Below are 23,104 nucleotides of genomic sequence, written 5' to 3' on the forward strand. Positions count from 1 at the left end.
AACCCAGGCTCATCCATAGGGAGCTGGGCTGTAAGGCGGAATCCTGGGGGAGCGGTGAAAGGAGGTCCCGGCGGCGCGCACATTGCGTGCAGAGAAGGGACGGTCGGCTGTGCCGCGGGATTGCCCTGGCCGGAAGGAGACTGGGGCTCCAGTCTGCTCTGAACGCCACCTCTAACTCCACTTCCAACTGAACTGAACCCCAATACCGGGCTCATTGGAGGAGAGCATAGACTGTTTGGCAGCAGGCGAAAATTGAGGGCACCTATCTCTCAGAGGCGCTTTGCAGTGAGTACTGAAGGACCCTGAGACGCAGGAGCCGCATAGGGCAGGGCTGACGGAAGCCAAGGCTGTAGGCTCCACCCTGAAATCCCGTCCCATCTGTAACTGCGAAATGCGACAACGAAATAGATCACAAACGAAAGAAATGGAGGACAAAAAGCGACTGGATATAGAGTTCAAATCTACGCTTATAAGGTTTTTCAAGAATTTCCTAGAAAAGATGGATAAGACCTATGAGGATATGAAAAGAAATCGACTAGAATTAATAAGGAGTTATCAAGAAATGATAAGGGATCAACAAGAAATAAAGAATACATTGTCTGAAATAAATAATATTATACAGAGTCCTAAAAACAGAATGGAAGATCGCAAGAATCAAGTCAAAGATTTGGAACATAAAGAACCAGAAGACACTCCTCCACAGAAGCTAGAAGGCAAGAGAATCCAGAAAGTTGAAGATAATGTAAGAAACCTCTGGGACAACTTCAAGCGAACCAACATCAGAATTATGGGGGTCCCAGAAGATGAGAGAGAGCAAGATATCGAAAACATACTAAAAGAAATAGTGACAGAAAACTTCCCCCACCTGGTGAAAGAATTAGACCTACAAATCCAGGAAGCGCACAGAACTCCAAACAAAGAGGACTACACCAAGACACATCATAATTAAAATTCCTAGAGCAAAAGACAAAGAAGAATATTAAAAGCAGCAAGAGCATGCCGAGACCGGTTTGGCTTAATGGATAGAGCGTCGGCTTGGGGACTGAAAGGTCCCAGGTTTGATTCCGGTCAAGGGCATGTACCTTGGTTGCGGGCATATCCCCAGTAGGGGGTGTGCAAGAGGCAGCTGATCGATGACTCTCTCTCATCGATGTTTCTAGCTCTCTATCTCTCTCCCTTCCTCTCTGTACAAAATCAATAAAAATATATTAAAAAAATAATAATAAAAGCAGCAAGAGCAAAGAAGGTAGTTACCTATAAAGGAGCACCTATACGATTGTCAGCTGACTTCTCAACAGAAACCATGCAGGCCAGACAGGAATGGCAAGAAATACTCAAGGTGATGAATAGTAAGAACCTACAGCCAAAGATAATCTATCCAGCAAAGCTATCACTCAGAATCGAAGGTCAGATAAAGAGCTTCACTAATAAAAAAAAGCTAAAGGAGTTCATCAACACCAAACCAGAATTATATGAATTGCTGAAGGGGGTTCTTTCAGAAGAGAAAGTAAATAAAGATAAAAATTATGAACAACAAATACGTATCTATCAACAAGTGAATCTAAAAACCAAGGAAATTTAAAAAATCCGATGAACAATATTAACTGTTGAATATAATAGAATCAGAGGTATGGAAGGGGAGTGAACTGACGATTCTTGGGGAAAAGGGGAGAGGGGGATGTGGGAAGAGACTGAACATAAACTGTGCACCTATGGATGAGGACAATGGGGAGTGGGGAAAGGGCAGAGGGTGGGGTGGGAACCTAGTGGAGGGGAGCAATGGTGGTGGTGGGGGAAAGGAACATTTGTAATAATATGAACAATAAAAACTTATTAAAAAATAAATAAAGGTTGGTTTTTATTTTATTTTATTTTATTTTATTTTATTGTGTTTTGTTTACATGAACTAATTTATCAAAACTAAAAACTGTCTACAATATTAAAGTATCCTTTCTCCCTAATTCTGAGATATAGTTGACATATAACACTATTAGTTTTATAATTACATGATGATTTGATGTGTCTATATATTGCAAAATGATATCATTAGTTAATATTTATCACCTCACATAATTACAAATAAACTATCCTTTTAAATCACTGTCATTGATGCTTTATATAAGTTTTATTAAAATGAAAGGTTAAAGACGAAGAGAATCCTAAAAGCAGCAAGAGAAAAGCAGTTAGTTACCTATAAGGGAGTTCCCATAAGACTGTCATCTGATTTCTCAACATAAACTATGCAGGCCAGAAGGGAATGGCACAAAATATTCCAAGTGATGAGAAGCAAGGACCTACAACCAAGATTACTCTATCCAACAAAGCTATCATTTTGAATTGAAGGATAGATAAAAAGAGCTTCCAGATAAGAAAAAGGTAAAGGAGTTCATCACTGCCAAACCAGTATTATATGAAATATTAAAGGGTCTTCTTTCAGAAGAAGAAGAAAAAGATATGAACAGTAAAATGGCAACAAATATGTACCTATCAACAACTGAATCTTAAAAACAAAATAAATCAATAAGCAGACTAGAAACAGACTCACAAGATAAGAGAGAAAGTTGATAGTTGCCAAATGGGATGGGGGTAGTAGGGATGGTAAAAGGGGTGAAGGGATTAAGAACTACAAATCTGTAGTTCCAGAATGGTCATGGTGAAGTATAGGGAATATAGTCAATAATATTTGTATTAACTGTGTATGGTGTTATATGGGTATGAGATTTATTGGGATGATCATTTAGAAAGTTATACAATGTCTAATCACTGGGATATACACCCGAAACTAACATAACATTGTATGTCAACTGTAATTGAAAAATAAAAAAATGATTGAAAAAAGATATACTTAGTAATCATTTATTCTGTCAATGCTCTTCAGTCAAAACTCCCAAGAACACACCTGTATTTGAATAGTTGGATTTATTTATTACTCATTGCAGAGCAGAAGAAGGCACACTCTGGAGAATTGAGGGATATCTTAGAGGATTTAGAGAAACCTATTATAGGATTTGGGCATTGTTGGATAATTCTGGCCTGGGTCTAAGGGAGTAGTAGAGACTTGCTTTCACTTGGATGCTGTCAGAAATCAGGACAATTTATCACTGGGCATCTCAGCAAATCTGATCTATAGGAAGGGCAGACCGAGTGGGGGACAAAGCTGTGATTGGTAAGGAAGTGAAGCAGCAGTTACTAATTTAGCAAGAGAGGAGGACTCTTGGTATTGGGTGGGTTGCACAGTGATCTTACTGAAAGTGGATGTTCTTATGGGACCATTCATATTTCATAGGAGCACATGGCTTAGTTTTGAGCATCAGAACAGTTTGTAATAACAGTGAGGCCTACTTGTGAGAGCTAGATCAGTTCCCGGAGATCAGGCACTGCTTTCTTATTTCCTTCTCTATTATACAGCTCCTGTACCAGTGATCTGTGTATTGCTTCTCAGCTCCAAATTCACTCAGAACATGGCCTATGACAACAGGCCTGTAAGCATTTCTTTCACAGTGAGCACACGTTGAGTCTCAGCAGCAGAGGGCACTGCAGGAGGCAGGTTTTTTTTCTCAGTTCAGAGTGCAGTGTTGTGCTTGTTCCTGCTCCTGCTGCATGTTGATCAGGAGCGCCGCTATGTGAGGTACACATCTGGTGGCACTGCCCCAGCCACATGCCCGCCGTAGGCTGTCTCAGAGATGGGCCGGTGGTCACCTTCACATGACTCTCTGTGCACACTCAGATCTCACACCCATAGTGGCGCCCTGACAATTTCTGTGTGCCTGCCTGTTCACCACCCACAGCTCACCTGTGCCTGGGAGATGGTTTTCTACTTCCTTGACGTTTGAGGATGAACTCAGGCCTAGGCAACCCACTGACCTTCTCCACCATCTAACGACCTGCAACCACACTTCCTTCAACGAGGAATGAGCCTCAGTCTTGGGAAGTGGAGCCTCCACTTCCAACTTTGTGTCATTCCTAATGTACCCGGTAGCGTTTCCTTCGAGTCTTTAGAGTTACTTTCCTAGTTAGTATACTCCACTCTTCATATTTAAACACTCCTTTGTTTAAATTTAAACACTCCTTTGTTTAAATTATTGTGTAGTTTAATCTGTCACCTGATTGGACTTAGGCTGAAAGGCAGAGGATTTTAAGCAGTTGAATCAAACCCCTCACAGCGTGGCTACTTTATTTACGGTAGATGGAAAAAATGTTCAATGTCATAGAAAATACAAATCCTTAAATAATGGAAACTAGCACCCGGGGCTATGTTCTTGCATTGACTATGAAAAATTTACACGTGGGAAGTGAAAATCAATTTCCCCTCTTTTATTAGACACTGAGAGAATGGTATATATGATTTATTTTTCCTTTGCCAGACAGTAGATCCTCTTGCATAAAGCTAGGACCCAAAGAGGGTTAAAGACCTCAGGGAAAAGAGATCAAGACAGGAAAACAAACAAACAAAATGGTAACACATTCACAAAAAGGCCTGTAGGTACTGCCCAGGAAAGTTGTCTGCCCTGCCTTGGCTCTGGGAGGAAAAGAAAAGGAGCCCACCTGAGAATTCCTATCTTCCGGCCAGCTTCCAGTATGTTCGGTGCCCACATTTATGCTATCTGTATGTCCCAAAGAAACCACTAAGCTGAAAATTTTAATTTCAAATAAACTCGTGTTTCCCCGTGAACTCAGATGCCCGGTGAAAGGAAAAAGAAAGCCTTCGTGGAGGAATATATCCTCAATATACAACTCATCAGATACTGAAACTTATCTGAGAAAGAATATCAAGTATGTATGTTTAAGGAACTTAAAGGAAGAACTAAAGACCAGGACTGTTTATAGGCCATGGAGATTAAAATGTCAAAGGAAGGGTTAAGTGCAAATTAAATGCAGGCAAAAAATAGAATAATCTTGGACACAGATATGAAGAAATCACCCAAGATGCAGCACAGAGGCAGAGACAGGAAAAGAGGCTGAGAGATATGGGAAATGGAGCAAGACAGATTTACATGCTTTATTAGTGTTTCAGAATTTTTTTTTTTTTTTTTTTAAGAGGAATGGAAGCAATGTTTAGAAAAATGGATGAGAATGCTCCAAAACTTGGGTTTTTGCAATACCCACAGCTAACTATGGGACGGTCACAGACAGCTTGTCATGATCCAGGCACATGGCAGGTTAACCCTGAGGGAACAGCCAGCCTGGCAGACTGGATGAAAGCTACTGTTATGTCTGTTTGCCCTGAGAAGGGGGACTGCCAACTCCCCCTACCAATGCCAAGTGCAACACCCCAGAGGAAGCAGTTGATATGATTCATACTGTGTGGAATTGGCTTTATGATAATTGGGATATTCACCCACTGAATATGCCCATTATTCTGGTCATGATAAATAGTGCAACGGCACCTGTGTAACTTTACTGCCACAAAATAGGTCAGATTTGCTGTCTCAGCTTCCCCTCATGAATCTTTCAAATGCTAATAAAAACATTAGATTATTTAACAAGAAAATGCCAAGAGGCAGGGGAGAGAGTTAAGGAACTCATCCCCAGCAGAGTGGAAATTTTTAAACAGTTATTAAGAAATCAGGTGAAGCCGAAACCGGTTTGGCTCAGTGGATAGAGAGTCAACCTGAGGACTGAAGGGTCCCAGGTTCGATTCCGGTCAAGGGCATGTGCCTTGGTTGTGGGCACATCCCCATGAGGGGGTGTTCAGGAGGCAGCTGATCAATGTTTCTCTCTCGATGTTTCTAGCTCTCTGTCCCTCTCTCTTCCTCTCTGTAGAGAATCAATGAAATATATTTAAAAAAAGAAAGAAAAGAAAAAAAAAGAAAAAGAAATCAGGTGAAGCTGAAACCGGTTTGACTCAGTGGATAGAGTGTTGGTCTGTGGACTGAAAGGTTCCAGGTTCAATTCCGGTCAAGGGCATGTACATTTGGGCACATCCCCGGAAGGGGGTATGCAGGAGGCAGCTGGTCTGTTTCTCTCTCATCGACGTTTCTAGCTCTCTATCCCTCTTCCTTCCTCTCTGTAGAAAAATCAATAAAATATATTTAAAAAAAATAAATCAGATGAATAAAGCAAATACTGATAGGAGCAAAACAAAGAGGAAAAAAGGAAGATGTCGGCATAGGTAAACATCTGAAATTGCTGCTTCGCAAAACCACTTCAAAACTACAACTAAAAGACAAAACGGACATCATCCAGACCAAAGGAAGGCTGGCTGAGTGGAAATTCTACAACTAGAAGGAAAGAGAAAAGCACACCGAGACTCAGAGGAGTTATGGAAGTAAAATGCAGAGGTATAGAGGTGCACACGCGCATGCGGGAAGGGCTGGCAACTGAGGACACAGTTGTCTTTTTCTTTTCTTTTTTTCCCCCCATTTAAAAATATATATATTTTATTGATTTTTTTTTTTACAGAGAGAAAGAGAGAGGGATAGACAGTTAGAAACATCAATGAGAGAGAATCATTGATCAGCTGCCTCTTGCACACCCCCCACTGGGGATGTGTCCGCAACCAAGGTACATGCCCTTGACCGGAATAAAACCTGGGACCTTTCAGTTCACAGGCCAACGCTCTATCCACTTAGCCAAATCGGTTCCGGCTCCATTTTTTTTTTATTAAGGTACTATATGTGTACATCTCTTACCATTGCGTCCCCCCACTCCCATACATGCCTTGCAATTGTCTTTTTCAATCTGGAGGGAGACACAAGCTCCCGACTGCTCTGACCTCCAGTTCCAGGCGAGACTCTGGGGATGCAGACTCATACGGGGAGAAACTGGACTTTCTGGCATCGGGCGAAACTCGAGGGTAGCTTTCTTTCAAAGGTGCCTGCAGCGATTACCACAGGACACTGAGACCCAAGGGCCTCTTAAGGCAGGGCTGAGGATCAGCCATAGCTCTTTGCTTTGCCCTAAGATTCTGCCCAATTCAAGCTGTGTGCAGAGGTCTTTGCATATGAATGGCATGGCCCTTTAAATCTAAAATTATCTAGCAAACTGAAGCTGAGTCAGAGACCCAGAACATCCAAAAGAAGGCCCTTGGCTTCACAGCTGGGTCTTATCTGGGCACCTCCAAAACCCAAACAAAGAAGAGAAATCTGCAGTTCTTGCGTAGCTCCTGCTGGGTGGCCTTAGGCAGAGGCTTAATTAGCACTTACTTAAAGATCCAAGAGCCAGTGTATCCAGTGGTCAGAGTGGGACCATCCAGACTACAACACCTCTTATACATAAGGGACACACTCAGGGGGCAGCACCAAAGCCCCACTGAAGTAAGTCTTTCTCCATAAGGGTGTCTCCAGCACAGTTCTCCCATGATATACACAGCTGATCCTCACAGCCAATTGGCCTGGATGCCAATTCCTCCCAGTGATACCAACAACAATCAAGGCTTAATTATAATAAGACTGGGCACAAAGCCCACAAAGGGGTGCACCAAGAGTGTCCACCTCAGGTAACTGGGGAAGCTAAGCCACCAGACCCTATATGACACCTAGCACACAAAGCCAAGCAGTCAAAATGCGAATACAAACAGGTCACAAATGAAAGAAATGGAGGAAAGCAAACTACTACTAGATATAGAGTTCAAAACCATGGTTATAAGGTTTTTTAAGAATTTTCTAGAAAAGGCTGATAAATTTAGTGAGACCCTTGAGGATATGAAAAAGGACCAACTAGAAATTAAGCATACACTGACTGAAATAAAGAATAATATACAGAGATCCAACAGCAGACTAGAGGAAAGTAAGAATCAAGTCAAAGATTTGAAATACAAAGAAGCAAAAAATACTCAACCAAAAAAGAAAAAAGAATCCAAAAATAAAGAAGCCTCTGGGATAACCTCAAGAATACCAACATCCAAATTACGGGGGTGCCAGAAGAAGAGAAAGAGCAACATATTAAAAACCTATTTGAAGAAATAATGACTGAAAACTTCCCCTACCTGGTGAAAGAAATAGACTTACAAGTCCAGGAAGTGCACAGAACCCCAAATATAAGGAATCCAAATAGGACCACACCAAGACACATCATAATTAAAATGCCAAGAGCAAAAGACAAAGAGAGAATCTTACAAGCAGCAACAGAAAAACAGTTATCTACAAGGGAGTACCCATAAGATTGTCACCTGATTTTTCAACAGAAACTATGCAGGCCAGAAGGGAGTGGCAAGAAATATTCAAAGTGATGAATAGCAAGAACCTACAACCAAGATTACTCTACACAGTAACAGTAAAGCAACAGGCAGACTGTCAAATTACAATGGGGAGGGGAGGAAGATCTAGGGGAGATAATAGATCAACTGAAGGACTTGTGTACATGCATATAAGTACAACCAATGGACATTAAACTCTGGGGAGGAAGGATTTGTATAGGAGGGAGGGAGGGGGGCAAAAAAAATAAATAAAATATATTTAAAAAGAAAAATAAATAAATATCTTCACAATTAAAAAAAAAAGATTACACAGCAAAGCTATCATTCAGAATTGAAGGTCAGATAAAGAGCTTCACAGATAAGAAAAAGCTAAAGGAATTCATCACCGCCAAACCAGTATTATATGAAATGCTGAAAGGTATTCTTTAAGAAGAGGAAAAAGAAGAAAAAGGTAAAGATAAAAATTATGAACAAATAGATATCTATCAACAAATGAATCTAAAGATTAAGGGAATAAAAAATCTGATGAACAGAATACACTGGTGAATATAATAGAATCAGGGGCATAGAAAGGGAGTGAACTGACAATCCTGGGGGGAAAGGGGAGTGAGGAAGGGGTGTGGGGAGTGCAGAAGAGACTGGACAACAATCGTACACCTATGGATGAGGACAGTTGGAGGAGAGAGTAAGGGCAGAGGGTGGGGTGGGAACCAGGTTGAGGGGAGCTATGGGGGAGGGGGGGAAGAGGAACAACTGTAATAATTTGAAAAATGAAGATTTATTTAAAAACAAAAAGAAAAGAAAAAGAAATTGGATGAGCTGTGGCTGGATGGCTCATTTGGCTGGAGTGTATTCCCATACACCAAATGGTTCTGGTTTCAACTCCAGTCAGGGCACATACCTAGGTTGCAGGTTTGATCCGTGGTTGGGGCATATACAAGAGGCAATTGATATTTGTTTCTCTCTCCCTTCCTTTCTCTCTAAAATCAATAAACATCCTTGAGTGAGGATAAATAAATAAATAAACAAATAGGATGAATAAAAGGAACATTGATGTGCTTGAAACAAAGGTCTTCATATAGCACTACTATATAAGATTGGGTAGATCAAAGGGACCCCTACTGATCCCCCTACATTAAAAGTCCCCAACCAAGTGTAGCCTAAATTTGGAGAAATTTAAAACATAGGAAAGGCAAAGATTCTAATGAGAAACCAGATCTGGAATGGCACGGGCCCTGGGGCAATAATCAGAGTAATCAAGAGAGAGACTGACAAAAGGATCAGGGTCTCCTGGCTCAACCCCCTGCTGGGAACTTAAAGCCAAATGCACAAAAGTGGGTAAAATAGTGGGGGGGAAGAGAAGGGGGCGAGGAGAACAAAAGTGGGTAAAACAGTGGGAGGCGGGGGAGGTCTGAGATGTTTCTGGGACCCCCGAATGCGCTATGCTACCAAAATCCTTTAGTGAAGTAATGCAGGCTACAATTACTTTGATAGAATATAAAAACTTTAAGGTTAACAGGATTAAGGTAGAAGTTTAGGTGAAAACTGGGATGTTTAAACAGCGATTATGGAAATGTTTTATGGAATGGATATTATGTCTAAATGGGAATGCTTCCCCCAGAAGTAAAACAGAGGCATGTAAAGCACCCCTCAAGCAACACTAATGGGATGTGATAAATGGAAATAAGACTGCCTGGGCCTGCCGATACAGGAAGGAAGCTGGAGTGCTGGTGCAAACAAACTGTGCAGTAGCCCTCGACGGAGCACAGACTGGCACTTACTGCAAAAGTCTGTGAGCATCTGCCAGTGACAACTTTTGGGATGCTGGACTAAAGATTTGTCATTTGAGAGGCATTTATTAGCTTGCTATTGAACATTAATCTAAACTGTCCCTATGACTTAAATACATAAAATAATCTTGAAACATGAAATAACCATGAGGCCAAGAAAAACACTCTAATGAGGGAAGGCAATGCTCAGGAGTGTTCCCTAATAAAATGGAAATGGTTTATACTGGGATCCCGTTACAAGGAGAACTTGAGATACAACCAGGAGCCTCCTTCCCCACAGGATGGACTCTGGAACTGAGTGATGAGCTGCTAGTTTCCATCATCACGTGGACAGTGCCTTATAAACACCTCTCAAATGACCAGCAGAGAGCTCCTGGGTTTATGAATGACAGTTCCAAGCAGAATGAACAACACCTTGGCTGGAAGGCCATCAGCGTGATCAAGGAAGGGAAAATCATAGCAGCTCAGTGGGCTGATTTGCATGCTGTTTTCCTAGCAGTGATGGAAGAACTGAACAATGGTAAAAGCACGTATGTTTGGGGGGTTTTTTACTGACTCACGGGCAATGGAAAACTGGGCTTTGAAAGGGCACAGCCCTATGGAAATCACTCTGGCACGTTAAAGTTGGACATGTTGATGCCCATTACAAGAACCCTCTTCCGGGTTCTGGAGGTGACTGGAACTACCGAGTGCACCTTCCAAAGTGGCTACCTGGTTCCATGAAATGAGTAGACATGGGAGGGAGGCTACAGCAAAGCAGAGATGAGTTGAATCTGGACATATTCCTCTTTTACCCTCTGAGGCACAAAATGCCAACAGGAACTGCTTTGTCTACCAACAAGAGAGAGAGACTATGCCGAAACCGGTTTGGCTCAGTGGTAGAACGTCGGTCTGCGGACTGAAAGGTCCCGGGTTCGATTCTGGTCAAGGGCATGTACGTTGGCTGCGGGCACATCCTCGGTAGGGGGTGTGCAAGAGGTGGCTGGTCGATGTTTCTCTCTCATCGACGTTTCTGGCTCTCTCTCTCTCTCCCTTCCTCTCCGTAAAAAATCAATAAAATATATTAAAAGAGAGAGAGAGAGAAAGAGAGAGAGAGACAGACAGACACAGACTACAGATGGCTCAGAGGAAGATTCCTGGGGGGAGGGAGACCCCTTCCCCATGACTGGCAGGTGTATTATACTGGATGGATGCCGGCAGCCCCGGGGGGTGGGGGCTATAAATGAGTCCTAACAGGAATAGAGACTCATTCTGGATTTAGCTTTGCATTCTCGGTGGTGGATACAAATGCTCAAAATACTATGAGAGATTTGAAACAGAAGATTCTCTACCAATTTAGGTTGGTGAGTTACATTTCTCTTTGCCTACTATTGAATGCTATGTGCTGTGAAGTGCGAAGACTGTCTCTTGCTCTGCAGAAATGTAATTCACTATCCCTTTCTATCCCTCTCCCTTCCTCTCTGTAAAAAAAAAAAAGAAAGAAAGAAAGAAAGAAAGAAAGAAAAGAAATGAAAAGAAAAGAAAAAAAGAAAAAAGAAAAAGAAAAAAAGAATAAAAATATATATTTTTTAAATGTCTTAATATTAAGATCCCTTTATCATCACAAAATAAAGTTAATAGTATAAAGATATTGGCCAAAGCTGATCATACTCTGCTGCTTTTAAGATACAGTTCATAGGAACCAACTTTCTACCATCAAAATATCAGTTGTGCCCTGGCCAATGTGGCTTGGTTGGTTGAACAACATCCTATGCACCAGAAGGTCACCAGTTCAATTCCTGGTCAGGCCACCTATCCAGGTTGTGGGTTCAAAAACCAGTTCAGGTGCATGCAAGAGGCAACTGGTCAATGTTTCTCTTTCACATCAATGTTTCTCTCTCCCTCTCTCTTCTTCTCTCTCTAAAATCAATAAAAACATATTTTTGCACTAGCTGGTTTAGCTCAGTGGATAGAGTGTCAACTTGCGGACTGAAGGATCCTGGATTCAATTCCAGTCAAGGGCACACATCCAGGTTGCGGGCTCAGTCCCCAGAAGGGGGCGTGCAGAAGGCAGCCAATCAATGATTCTCTCTCATCACTGATGTTTCTCTCTCTCTCTCCCTCTCCCTTCCTCTCTGAAGTCAATAAAAATATATATTAAAAAACAAAAAAAATCCTATTTTAAAAAAAGTATCAATTGTGCTTTTATGATTTATAAACTCCATAACCAATAAGCTATGATGTTCAGTTCAGTATGGTCAGCAACTTGTGATTAGAAAACTCTCCCCCCCCCCCCCTTTTTCTAGAAAATCTCAAGTAGCTCTATTTCTGACAAGGTTAAATTCATGCCCAACTTACAGGAGGGAGGGGAGCAGAGAGGAAGGCTGTGTGGGCACACAGGCAGCCAGTACAGTATGGGCTGTGGTAACTGCTTATTTCCACTGTGAAGAGTCAAAGGAGGTAAGCAAGGCCCAAAGATGTTCCTGAGACTTTAATTATTGGTATCAAAAGTTAGACCCTGGTGTTTAAATTCCCCTATCTTTTATTCCTCCACTGTTTCTTTGAAAAGAGAACCACACTCCAGTCTTCCCTGTCTTCCTCCAGGTATTTCCCGGCTGCAGAAGAATGTGCTCTTTTCTAATTTGGGGTCCCAAGAAAAGAGCTTTAACCTCCTGGGTGTGTGCATTTCCACCTAAAACGTCTAGCTAGTTTCCACAGCCAAGTGACGGTGACGTACACACTCTCTAAATAACAGTCTGAATCGTGTGAATGGGCTGTGACCAGAATTTCAAATCAGTCTAGAAAGACAATTTCATCACTGACATACATCTACTTTGATTCACTTTGCAGTTTCATGGTAATCTTCCAGCACCTGCAATGTTTTAAAATTTTATGGCACAGCTTTATCAGTGAAGAAGAAATGAAGTATCAGATGCTATTAAAACCCCCTTAACACAGCCAGGAAGAATGAAGGAGGGCACCAGAGCACAAATCAACATAATGACTCTTTTATTTCATTCATTTAAATGAATTGTCTTTCTCTAATGGGAGAGACATTGTCAATATTAAAATGTGCATGCACTACTCTGTAATACTCTGTAATTAGTTAGCATGTTATCTACACAATAGACCTGCAGAATGTGTTTATAACTTAAAAAATAATTTATTGAGACAGAGAAGGAAAGGTTAAGTGCAGTGCCCAACACAGTGAACATGGCGGTTAAGTGCCCTGCAGAAAGATGGGTGTGAGTCCCATTTCTCGCTGCACCACATTATGTAATAGCTGTGTGACCTTGGATCCCTGAGCCTCCTCCTTGGTAAAAGACAGATAATAGTACTAACTCATTGCTGAGAGCATTAAAGATAGAGAATAAAATCAAAATGAATAAGGCATCTTTACAGTACAATTCCTAACAGTGATTGCAGCAAGTGACTATAAAATTACTGTATAAGACTTTTTTGTATGAGACTCTTAAAAGACATATATGTGTGTGTACACTTCTATAATCTCAAGAGTCACTTTTGTTCTAAACATAAGATCAAGTCAACAAAAAATATTCATTTGAGTACAAAAACATGCTCATAAGTAATCATTCTTCATTTGAAACTGAAATACATAGGTAGACATTAATCAACTGTAACTTTTCAACAGACTCCATAAATCAGAGCTGATAAGGTAATCAGAGCAGAAAGATGCCTGACTGGTTTGGCTCAGTGGATAGAGCGTCAGCCTGCAGACTCAAGGGTCCCAGGTTCGATTCCAGTCCAGGGCATGTGCCTTGGTTGCGGGCACATCCCCAGTGGGGGGTGTGCAGGAGGCAGCCGATCGATGTTTCTCTCTCATCAATGTTTCTAACTCTCTATCCCTCTCCCTTCCTCTCTGTGAAAAACCAATAAAATATTTTTTTAAAAAAATCAGAGCAAAAATATGAGTAATTAGGACAGACCACAAGCAATGAAAGATATAGTGCTACTTAAAACAGGAAGTGAGATAACAGAAAGTCTTTTTCTTTAAAAAAAACAAAACAAAAAACATTACAGCCCAGCTGGCATGGCTCAGTGATTGAGAATCGTCTTATAAATCAGGAGGTCATGGGATTGACTCCCAGTTAGGGTATATGCCTGGGTTGCGGGCCCAATCCCCAGTGGGGGGCATGCAAGAGACAGCAAACAATGATTCTCATCATTGATGTTTCTATAGCTCTCTCTCCCTCTTCCTTACTCTCTGAAATCAACAAAAATATATTTTAAAGAAAAAAAGCATGACATTCAGTATAAGAGAACATGTATTAGGTTCTCAACCCTGAAATAAAGGCCTTAACTATTTAACAAAGTTATACTTTAAATGCAGTAATATATTAGACCCTCACAATTTAAGATATGCATAATTCAGAAAGGATTATGTTGGACTAATAAGACTAATCATTACAACAACATTGGCTAACATAGAGTGAGCCAATTATGCTCAAAGTATTTTGTACAGGTTTTCTTATTTAGTCTTCACAGTAAATTGTGTGAGAAGAAAAAAACAGTCATCCCCATAAACATGAACTTAACATTCAGGAAGATTATGTAACTTGTCCATGGTTATAGTCAGTAAGTGACAGAGCCGAGATTTGAACCCAGGGTTGTTATGACTTCAAAAACCAATATTCTTTCTAACCAGAACATGAGGACACTCAACTATATGACCCTGAAAATGACCTGTATATCTAGGACCTAAAATTCTCTTTTCTAATGAGTTCCTGCACTTGAGCATTTTAAAGGTCCAAGCCCCTGCCCCCTTCAGCAACTCTCTAATCCTTATTCCTTTCAGGGAATAAATAATGTATGATAAAGTTATTATCACACACTGTTTACACAAGAAAGGAAGAAACAGAAAGGGAGGGAGAATTACTTCAGGTTAACCTTTCAGATACAAAGGGTGATCCGTAGGTGATGGCGAGCACTGAGAAAGCGGAGGCGCGAGGAAAGGAAAGAACACAGACTGGCCGTGAGAGAAGAGCTTCCTGACAACAAGCATGGAGACACCGGGACACATTACCAAAGAGCATTATGTAGGATAAACTGAAGAAAATACAACCCCGTGGAAGGCTGTCAACACATAAATAGTGTCAACACACACACAAGACAGGGAAGGACAAATATAGCCTACTTGGCTCAGCCTCACTTGTCATCTGAAACAGAAGAGAAAAGCCGGAAAGGGGTAAAACACGCCTGACAGCGGCAGTCAGGAGGGGGAACTTCGATTCCGCCTGAACACACGTTAGCAAAATGCAAACCCAAATATCTAGGCCTCATTCCTCAGAGGGCTCGTCAGTGCACAGGCACCATTTTATGCTCTCCTTCAATTCATTATCCATTAAGACACAGCATCTCTATTTCCTCTGCAAATTCACATTCATACTGGTGAAAGAAAATTCACATTCATACTGGTGAAAGAAAATAAAACCCACATTATGCTAGTTTCTTAGGTATGTGTTGGGAGAACTTTGAATGAAAAGTATCACCAAGGTAACTTCCTTCTGGAATTAAGAACAAAACAGAAAGCCCCCACATAAGTCTGGTGGAACTGTTAGGCCCAGGAGCGTACAGAGTTTCACAGCTGTGCCCCTTCTCTCACCACGTGGAGTCACCCACAGGCACAGACCCAACGCTGATTGCCTTAGGACTGCCATTCTTCAATCAACCCGTGTGCCCAAAGTGTATTTAACATATGCAACACCTGACGGTTTGGTCAGAAGTAATGACCTTTTTCCTTAGATCACATGTGTCAAACACAAGGCCCGAGGGCCAAATCCGTCCCGCCAGGCCTTGCAATGTGGCCCACACCGCGCTGTCATCACTGCACTCCGCTGCGTTTCCATCACAATGACAGTTTATGACTGTTCAGTAAACCATTCGGCCCGCGATTTAGGCTGGATTTTAGATTTTGGCCCCTTCTCTGATTGAGTTCGACACCCCTACTAGATGGTCAAATGAAAAAATGACAACAGTAACAGCAGCCAATGCAACAATAGCTGTCCCGTGTGAATGAATCAAAATTATACCTTTTTTTTTTTTTTTGGTCACATTGGCCCCCAAAAAAAGTTTTTGTTGTGCCACACAATTTAAATATTTTATATGTGCCACACGACGAAAAGGCTGGAAACCGCTGCCTTAGGAAGCTGCAGAGCCCGAACAATTCCGTTTCTCCCTTTCTAATGTCAGCTGTGTTGTGACATGAACCCTTTACTAATCTGCAGAAAATGAAACGTCTACATGTTCCTGGGAGTAACCGGACTCTCTGACTTCCATTACGAAAAGAACGGTTTCTTTCAGGATGACTACGTATTATCAGGAAGTGGGGGTGGAGGGGAACTTTCCATGAAAAGAATAGACTCAAGTCGGCCAAGCTACCGCTTTTGTAATTCTTTCCTGCTTTTCTCTACTACGGCCACTGCCACCCGAAAGAGAGACGCAATGTCTCAGCCGCTGGTCCCACCTACACCTGCTCCTTTTACACAAAACAGAAAAGACTTCCGGCCGTGCATTGCTCGGTCCTAACAATACACCCCGTGGAGGTACAGCAGCTGGGAGCACAGGTGCTTGTGGTTCCGGGAGGACTCAAGAGCCCAGGCCAGGCCTACCTTGTGAGTAGAGGAGGATCTGCATCTCTAGGAGGACGCAGGTGAACAGCTGCACCAGGCTCTCCAGCCCCAGGAGCTCGAAGGCCTCCCGCAGGGGGTAGTCGGAGAGGGGGAGCTCGTTGGGCCCGGGCCTCTGGCATACGATGGGTTCATAAACGCCATAGAACTTCAGAGACCTCCCTGGCGGTGGGAGCGGTACCTCGTAGAGGATGTTATGGATGTAGCTCTCCAGCGGCAAGGGGGGTGGCTGCTGCGAGGTAACGGCTCGGCAGAGCTGGACGAGGAATTTCTTGCAGGCCTGCATGAAAGGCAGGGGCGTGATCAAACATATGCTTTTGGAAACGTACAGGGTGTCTCTGCTGATGTCGTAGGAGTTGCAGCGCTGGAGTTTCGAAAGGGAAGTCGTATCTCCCTCGTCGATGCTGCTGGCCAGCGAGTCCATGCTGCAGGAGGAGGAAGCGTAATGCTCAGCGTTGTGCATCTGGTAGAGTGTCTGCATGGCTGTGCAGATTTGCTTGCTTGTCACTTCCTCATAAAAAGTGAGAACAAAACCGTAGGTGCGAGAACCATCTTCTCGGGTGATTATAAACGAGTGGAACTGAGGGTCTCTGTTGTCAGCCTGTGTTCTGAAAGACAGCCCTTTCGGCATGCACAGCTGTGGAGGAAAGGGGGGGAAACATCAGAATGCAGCGCGCGAATAACTTCAAACCAGGAAAAAAAAAAAAAAGTTTGCAAACCTCTATCCCAGCTTGTGACCTTCAGCAAATCACGTAACCACTCTGAGCCAGTTTCTTTATCTAGAACATTTGCTACATCGGTGACTTGAAGACAAAATACTCAAGGGCACTTTACAGATATTTAACATTTAAGCACTATTTTTAGAATAGTGATGATAATGTTTCAAAGAAATAAGGGAACAGATGAAGGCTCACTTGATAAACACAGAATAATAATTTATTTTATCTCTTTTGAACAATATAATATTTCATCCTTGAAAAATAAGCGTTGAAAGTGGAATGATTTTTGATTTACTGAAGCAGAAGGGTGGAAACCAGATATTCCAGATTATTTCCAGCAGAGATTGTGCTCTGGGTCTTGGGAACTAACCAGGATTCAGTCAAATTTGGGAATAAATTGCCTAAGGAGCTAAAAATGTTATATTTAAGATACTTAAAAAGATAAGAAATTAGAATTGAGCCTTTAAAATTCTTCTAAAAGTATTTTAAATAAAAGAAATGAAATTAAAGAAAATATGAAATACACTAAGAAAAACAGAACTTATAATTCAACTACCCAAATAGAATCATTAGGTTTTATATATTCCCTTTTTACTTTTATATTTCAATACGCCTTCTGAATAGAAATAACTTTATCATACATTATTACATTATATTTTTCTTTTCCTTTTCTCAGACTTGGTCATTGATCTGATGTAAAAGTGAGAAGTTTTCCCAAATCCATCCGCACATTAGCAAGAAAACACAATTTGCCTGAAAGTTACCAGTACTTTGGTCAAAGAGTCAACAAACACTTGCTAACTGCCTTGATGAGCGAGGCCCTCAATGGTGACAGATGGAGAGAGAGACAGATACAAGTCGGTCCCTGCTCCTTTGGCGCTTCTAGTCCAATAAGAATGACATACGATTAAAAAAACCATAAGCGGTGAAGTATGGGAAGTACTATCACAGGGTAAACAGAAGGACATAAATGAGACAAGGGGGAGCTCCTGGAAAAAACTGAGTAACTGGAAGTCATTGTGGGCGGGGAACAGGATGCAAGGGGAGGGGAGGGGAGAGAGAACACAGGAGAATTAGGGGTGGGCCATGAAGGGCTTTGGTGAGTGACCTTAGACATCAGGGGAGAGCAACGGAAGCCTCTGAGGGGTTTTCAGCAGTAGGAGTGGGACAGAATTAGATGTGCCTCTTGGCTCATCAACCTCCCTGCACGGAAAGGCAGTGGTTTTCAAAGGGGTCCCACAGAGGCGGCAAGAATGCCTCAGAACCTTGGGGTCATCTCTGACTTTTCTCATTCTCTCTCATACCATTATCCAACCCATCAACAAAGACCACTAATTCTACCTTCAAAAATATATTCAGAAACGAACTAGCTCGTTCTATCTTCACTCTCACTACTATAAGTCACATCTCCTCTTGCCTGATGACAACTTAACGTTCTGCTAACCAGTCTCCTGCTTTTGCTTTTGTCCCCCAAAATCTGGTCCCCACGTGTAGCTCAAGTTATCCTTAAAAAAATGTTACATTTTGTCACTCTGGAAACCCTCCAATGGCCTCTCATCTCCCTAAAAGCTGAAATCCTGCTCCACATGACTTGGCCCCAGCAACTTCTCTGCCTTCACCTCCCACTGCTCTATAGCTCACCTACTCTGTTCCAGCAACACTAGCCAGATTGCTGTTCTGTGGCACACCCAGCCAGCTTTTGCTAAAATTTTGCTATTCCCCCCTAGGTATCCACATGGTTTGTCCCTGTAGCAGATTGTATTTCTAAAAATGACTCCCAATTTTTTTCTAGCTCCACATGCTCTGCCAGAACCTTGCCACCCTCCCAGCAAGTCTGGGTGGGCCGCCGAGAGTGCCGACACTAAGGACCCAACAACTTTTTTTTTGTAAAGATCCAGATGAGTATTTTAGGGTCTTCAGGCCACACAGACTTTGTTACAACGACTCTACCACTGTAGTGTGAAAGCAGCTGTTGACAAGGTAAAGGAATGGGTAAGACTTTGAGAAGGGCAACCCTGCCAAACCCTATCCAAATTGTTGATTTATAAGCAAAATGATAATCCTGTTTTAAACCAACAAACTACAGCCTTTTGGCCTGAAAGCAAAATGTTACTGGAACACCAACACACTCATCCAGCCCAGCACTCTCTACTGCTGCTTCTGTACAACAATCTCTCTCTCTCTCTCTCTCTCTCTCTCTCTCTCTCAGCAATTAAAAAATATATTAAAAAAAAAAAAAAAGATTGTAGGAAGAATGATTTGAAACACTCTTGCTCCAGGCTAAACTCAAACTTATTTAGCAGAAAACACGGCACATTTGTTGAATGAATACATTAATGAATGAACAAGAAAACAAAAAAAAATGATAGCTGGGGAGTACAGGATCAGACTCACTTCATCTCTTGATTCAGTCTGTAGTTCTCTTATCACCTCAAGTAGGCCACAAAGAAACATGGTGACCTCTGAAGTCAACATGAAGATTTAATTTAATCGATAGGCTTTCCTGACACCATAAACTGCAAAAATTACACCTTGAACTATTCTTGAACAGCTGCCAAATATTCCCTTAAGGGTTTGTAGCTTTTTTGAGCACACAGTCAAACATTTATAGAGAAAGCTTGCCAGAAGTTGTGTTCAAATTAAAGAATGACTTTCTACGCTACATATAACAGATGTTAAGAATTCTTAAATTTTCTTCCTACAAAAAAAAAAAAAAGTAAGAATTGTATTTCTAATCTGAGAACCATGAACTGGAAAATGCCATTGCTTTTTCATTTCTAAAAGTAATAATTGTTGCCCGGCCCACGTGGCTCAATGGTTGAGTGTCGACCTAGAAACCAGGAGGTCATGGTTCCATTCCCAGTCAGGGCATACGCCTGGGTTGTGGGCTTGATCCCCAGTGGGGGGTATAGGAGGTAGCCAATCAATGACTCTCTCTCTCTCTTATCATTGATGTTTCTATCTCTCTCTCTCTCCCTTCCTCTCTATTGGTTTTAGAGTGAGAGAAAGGAAAAGGGACAGGGAGATAGAGGGAGAGAGGGAGGGAGGAAGGGAGGAAGAGAGAGAGAAAGGAGGAGGAGAGAAAGAGGGAAAGAGGGTGCGAGACAAGGAGAAAAAGAGGGAGAGGGAAAGAAATCGATGTGAGAGAGAAACATGGATTGGCTGCCTCCTGCACTCACTCTTACCAGGGATTGAGCCCACAATCTAGGCTTATGTCCCAACTAGGAACTGAACCAACAACCTTTTGGTGCATGGGACAACTCTCAACCAACTAAGCCACAGATTCTTAAGGAGAAGATTTATCTACCAGAACGCTGCATAAACAATCTGGATGCCAACACAGAGTGCTCAGAGAGATCTGAAATAGGGGGAAAGGAGGAAAACTTCAGCTCTATTTGCAATGCTTTGCTTTATGAGGAAAGGTATGGATCTGAAGCAAAGTGTCAGCGCTGACATGTGTTAGCTCTGAGTGGTGGGTATAAGACTGTTTGTTGTATTATTCTCTGTTTTATGATACTTCCATCCCCACCCCCATAAAAATCTCTTGAATTAACAACAACAACAACAACAACAACAACAAAAATATATATATATATATATATACAATATATATATTCAGAAATCATAATAATCTGACCACTCACTGTATAAAAAGCAATTAATTCAGAAACAATTACACCTGTCACTTATATCTATTTTCTATTTTATTTGCATTGCACTCATACACATGGAATTTTTTTATTTAATGAAGTTCACTGCTTCGGGGTACTTAATTTGTGTGTGAAATTACTGACCCTTATTTCAAAGTATCAATGCTGCTTGTTAGAGGAATGACTGATACTATAGAAGGTGGTGACTCACTCCTTGGAGTGGGATTTTGCTAACAGCAAGAACAAAGCTCTAGACACAAACAATAGTGGGAGAGGCGGGAGAGGGAAAGGCCTGGAGGTGGGAGGAGCAGTGAGGAGGGGGTCATTGGGGGGGCGTGGAGGGGGAACATCTGTAATACTTCCAACAATAAAGATAAATCTCACAAACAGAACAAAGCTTTATGCCTTTGGGTGGAATAAATTATAGCTTCATACAAATGCACTTACTAATAAATCAGAGAGGACATTAAGGGCAGTAAATCTATGACCCAAATGCAGACCAGTTTAATGGGATGCTTTTCAGAGATTTTCGAGGAGTGCCAGCAAATCCCTTTAGATTTGCAGCCATGAACAAAATGCTATGTGGTGCTTAACCATCAAAATACACACCCATGTGTTTATTCTCCAGAGGGAAACTTTTGCTGCTTACATAAAATAACCTCAGCGGCAAGGAGAGAGGAAAATAGCAAAGACAGAGCAAGGAAATGAATAATTAATTTAAAAATTAATTTTTTGCAGACAGAAGCAAAAGCTATCACGAATATCTCACTTCTAATCCATTCAAGTGATTAAAAGAAACACACACACACACACACACACACACATATCAAGTGTGATATTTGGTTCCAAATGACTGTGGGTTTATATTGTTAAGACCCTAGTCACCATTCTAATTTCTCACAAAATAATTTATACTTTGAAATATCTTACTAATTTAAAAGGATCAAGTGTTATAATCTATTTACATTCTTGCCCATTTTCCCATTGCTTTATTTTGACACTCTACTATTTCCCCATTAACTTGCTGGCAGAAGCAGCTGATAAAGTATTTTTTGTCACTGCTGCTTGTTGTCTATTTCAGTCAGAAACTTGTCCATAATTCTCCAACTCCCATAAGCACAACAGTTGTGTTCTACTTCACGTTTATAGTTCTGTCTTCACCAAAGAGGAGGCTGGGCTCCGTAGAATTAACTTCCAGTGAAATGGCATCTCTGGTTATTTTGGTTCTGGGTGACAGTTTAGAGAAATAACTGCACCAGACTCTGTGATGACTTAAAGTGCCAAGAGGCTTAGGCATTTGTCCTTAGAAAAATTACCACGCTACCCTCTCCTTGGTGCAAGCCCCAGACTGGAATGGGCTTACTGTGATACAGAAATACCCAAAGGTCCAGGGGGACCCACATCATCCTGGCGCAGGTCAAAACTAAGTTGCATAGTTTTTCTTTGGGGGAGATAGCATGCAGGAGGTTTGTGGGTGGGGGTGAGCTGGAGGGGAAAATGATCTGGATTCAACCTCTGAGACTCCCTGCATAACTCTGGGCAAGTAACTAAACGTCTGCGAAATATGAGTTAGGGTCCTCAATGGGTACATGCAAGCATGTATGTGAAAGTAACATACATGAAGTGTCTAGCATCATCTACTAAACATTAACTTCCTTCCCTTATAGTAACAGTGTCTTTTGGCTCTACCTTTAAAATAGTAAAAAAAACTAAAATAACCCATACCGATTAGTGTCTCAGTCCACCTTTAATCATTTCGGTGCCTATCACGCCTGATCTCTGATTTGCTCACTTTCGGGCCTCCTGATTTTTATAATCAAGGAGGTCTAAAATATTACCCAGGCTTCTAAGCAGGACCCTCCCTAGTTTCACGAATATCTCACTTTTATTCCATTGAAATGATTAAAAGAAAAACACATACACATCAAGTATGATATCTGGTTCCAAATGACTGTGGGTTTATATTGACACCATTCTAATCTCTCACAAAATAATTTATACTTTGAAATATCTTACTAATTTAAGAGGATCAAGTGTTATAATCTATTTACATTCTTACCCATTTTTCCATTGCTTTATTTTTATACTCTTTAATATTTTCCCACTAGAGGCCTGGTGCATGAAATTTGTGGATGGGGGTGGGGGGGAGAGAAGTGTCCCTCAGCCCAGCCTGCACCCTCTC

General features: G+C 41.6%; 1 protein-coding gene across 3 annotated transcripts in view; it reads right to left on the reverse strand.

Moving 5' to 3' along the window:
• Positions 1–23,104, reverse strand: part of DENND5B (DENN domain containing 5B) — a 154,767-nt gene that overhangs the window by 58,230 nt on the left and 73,433 nt on the right. For all 3 annotated transcript variants that reach the window (XM_036456683.2, XM_036456682.2, XM_036456685.2), the window contains one exon: positions 16,536–17,190. In XM_036456683.2, the coding sequence (XP_036312576.1) occupies positions 16,536–17,190 (655 nt within the window). The remainder of the gene's footprint in view (positions 1–16,535; positions 17,191–23,104) is intronic.

Source organism: Pipistrellus kuhlii, unplaced genomic scaffold (assembly GCF_014108245.1).
Source record: "Pipistrellus kuhlii isolate mPipKuh1 unplaced genomic scaffold, mPipKuh1.p scaffold_m20_p_3, whole genome shotgun sequence".
Classification (NCBI taxonomy): domain Eukaryota; kingdom Metazoa; phylum Chordata; class Mammalia; order Chiroptera; family Vespertilionidae; genus Pipistrellus; species Pipistrellus kuhlii.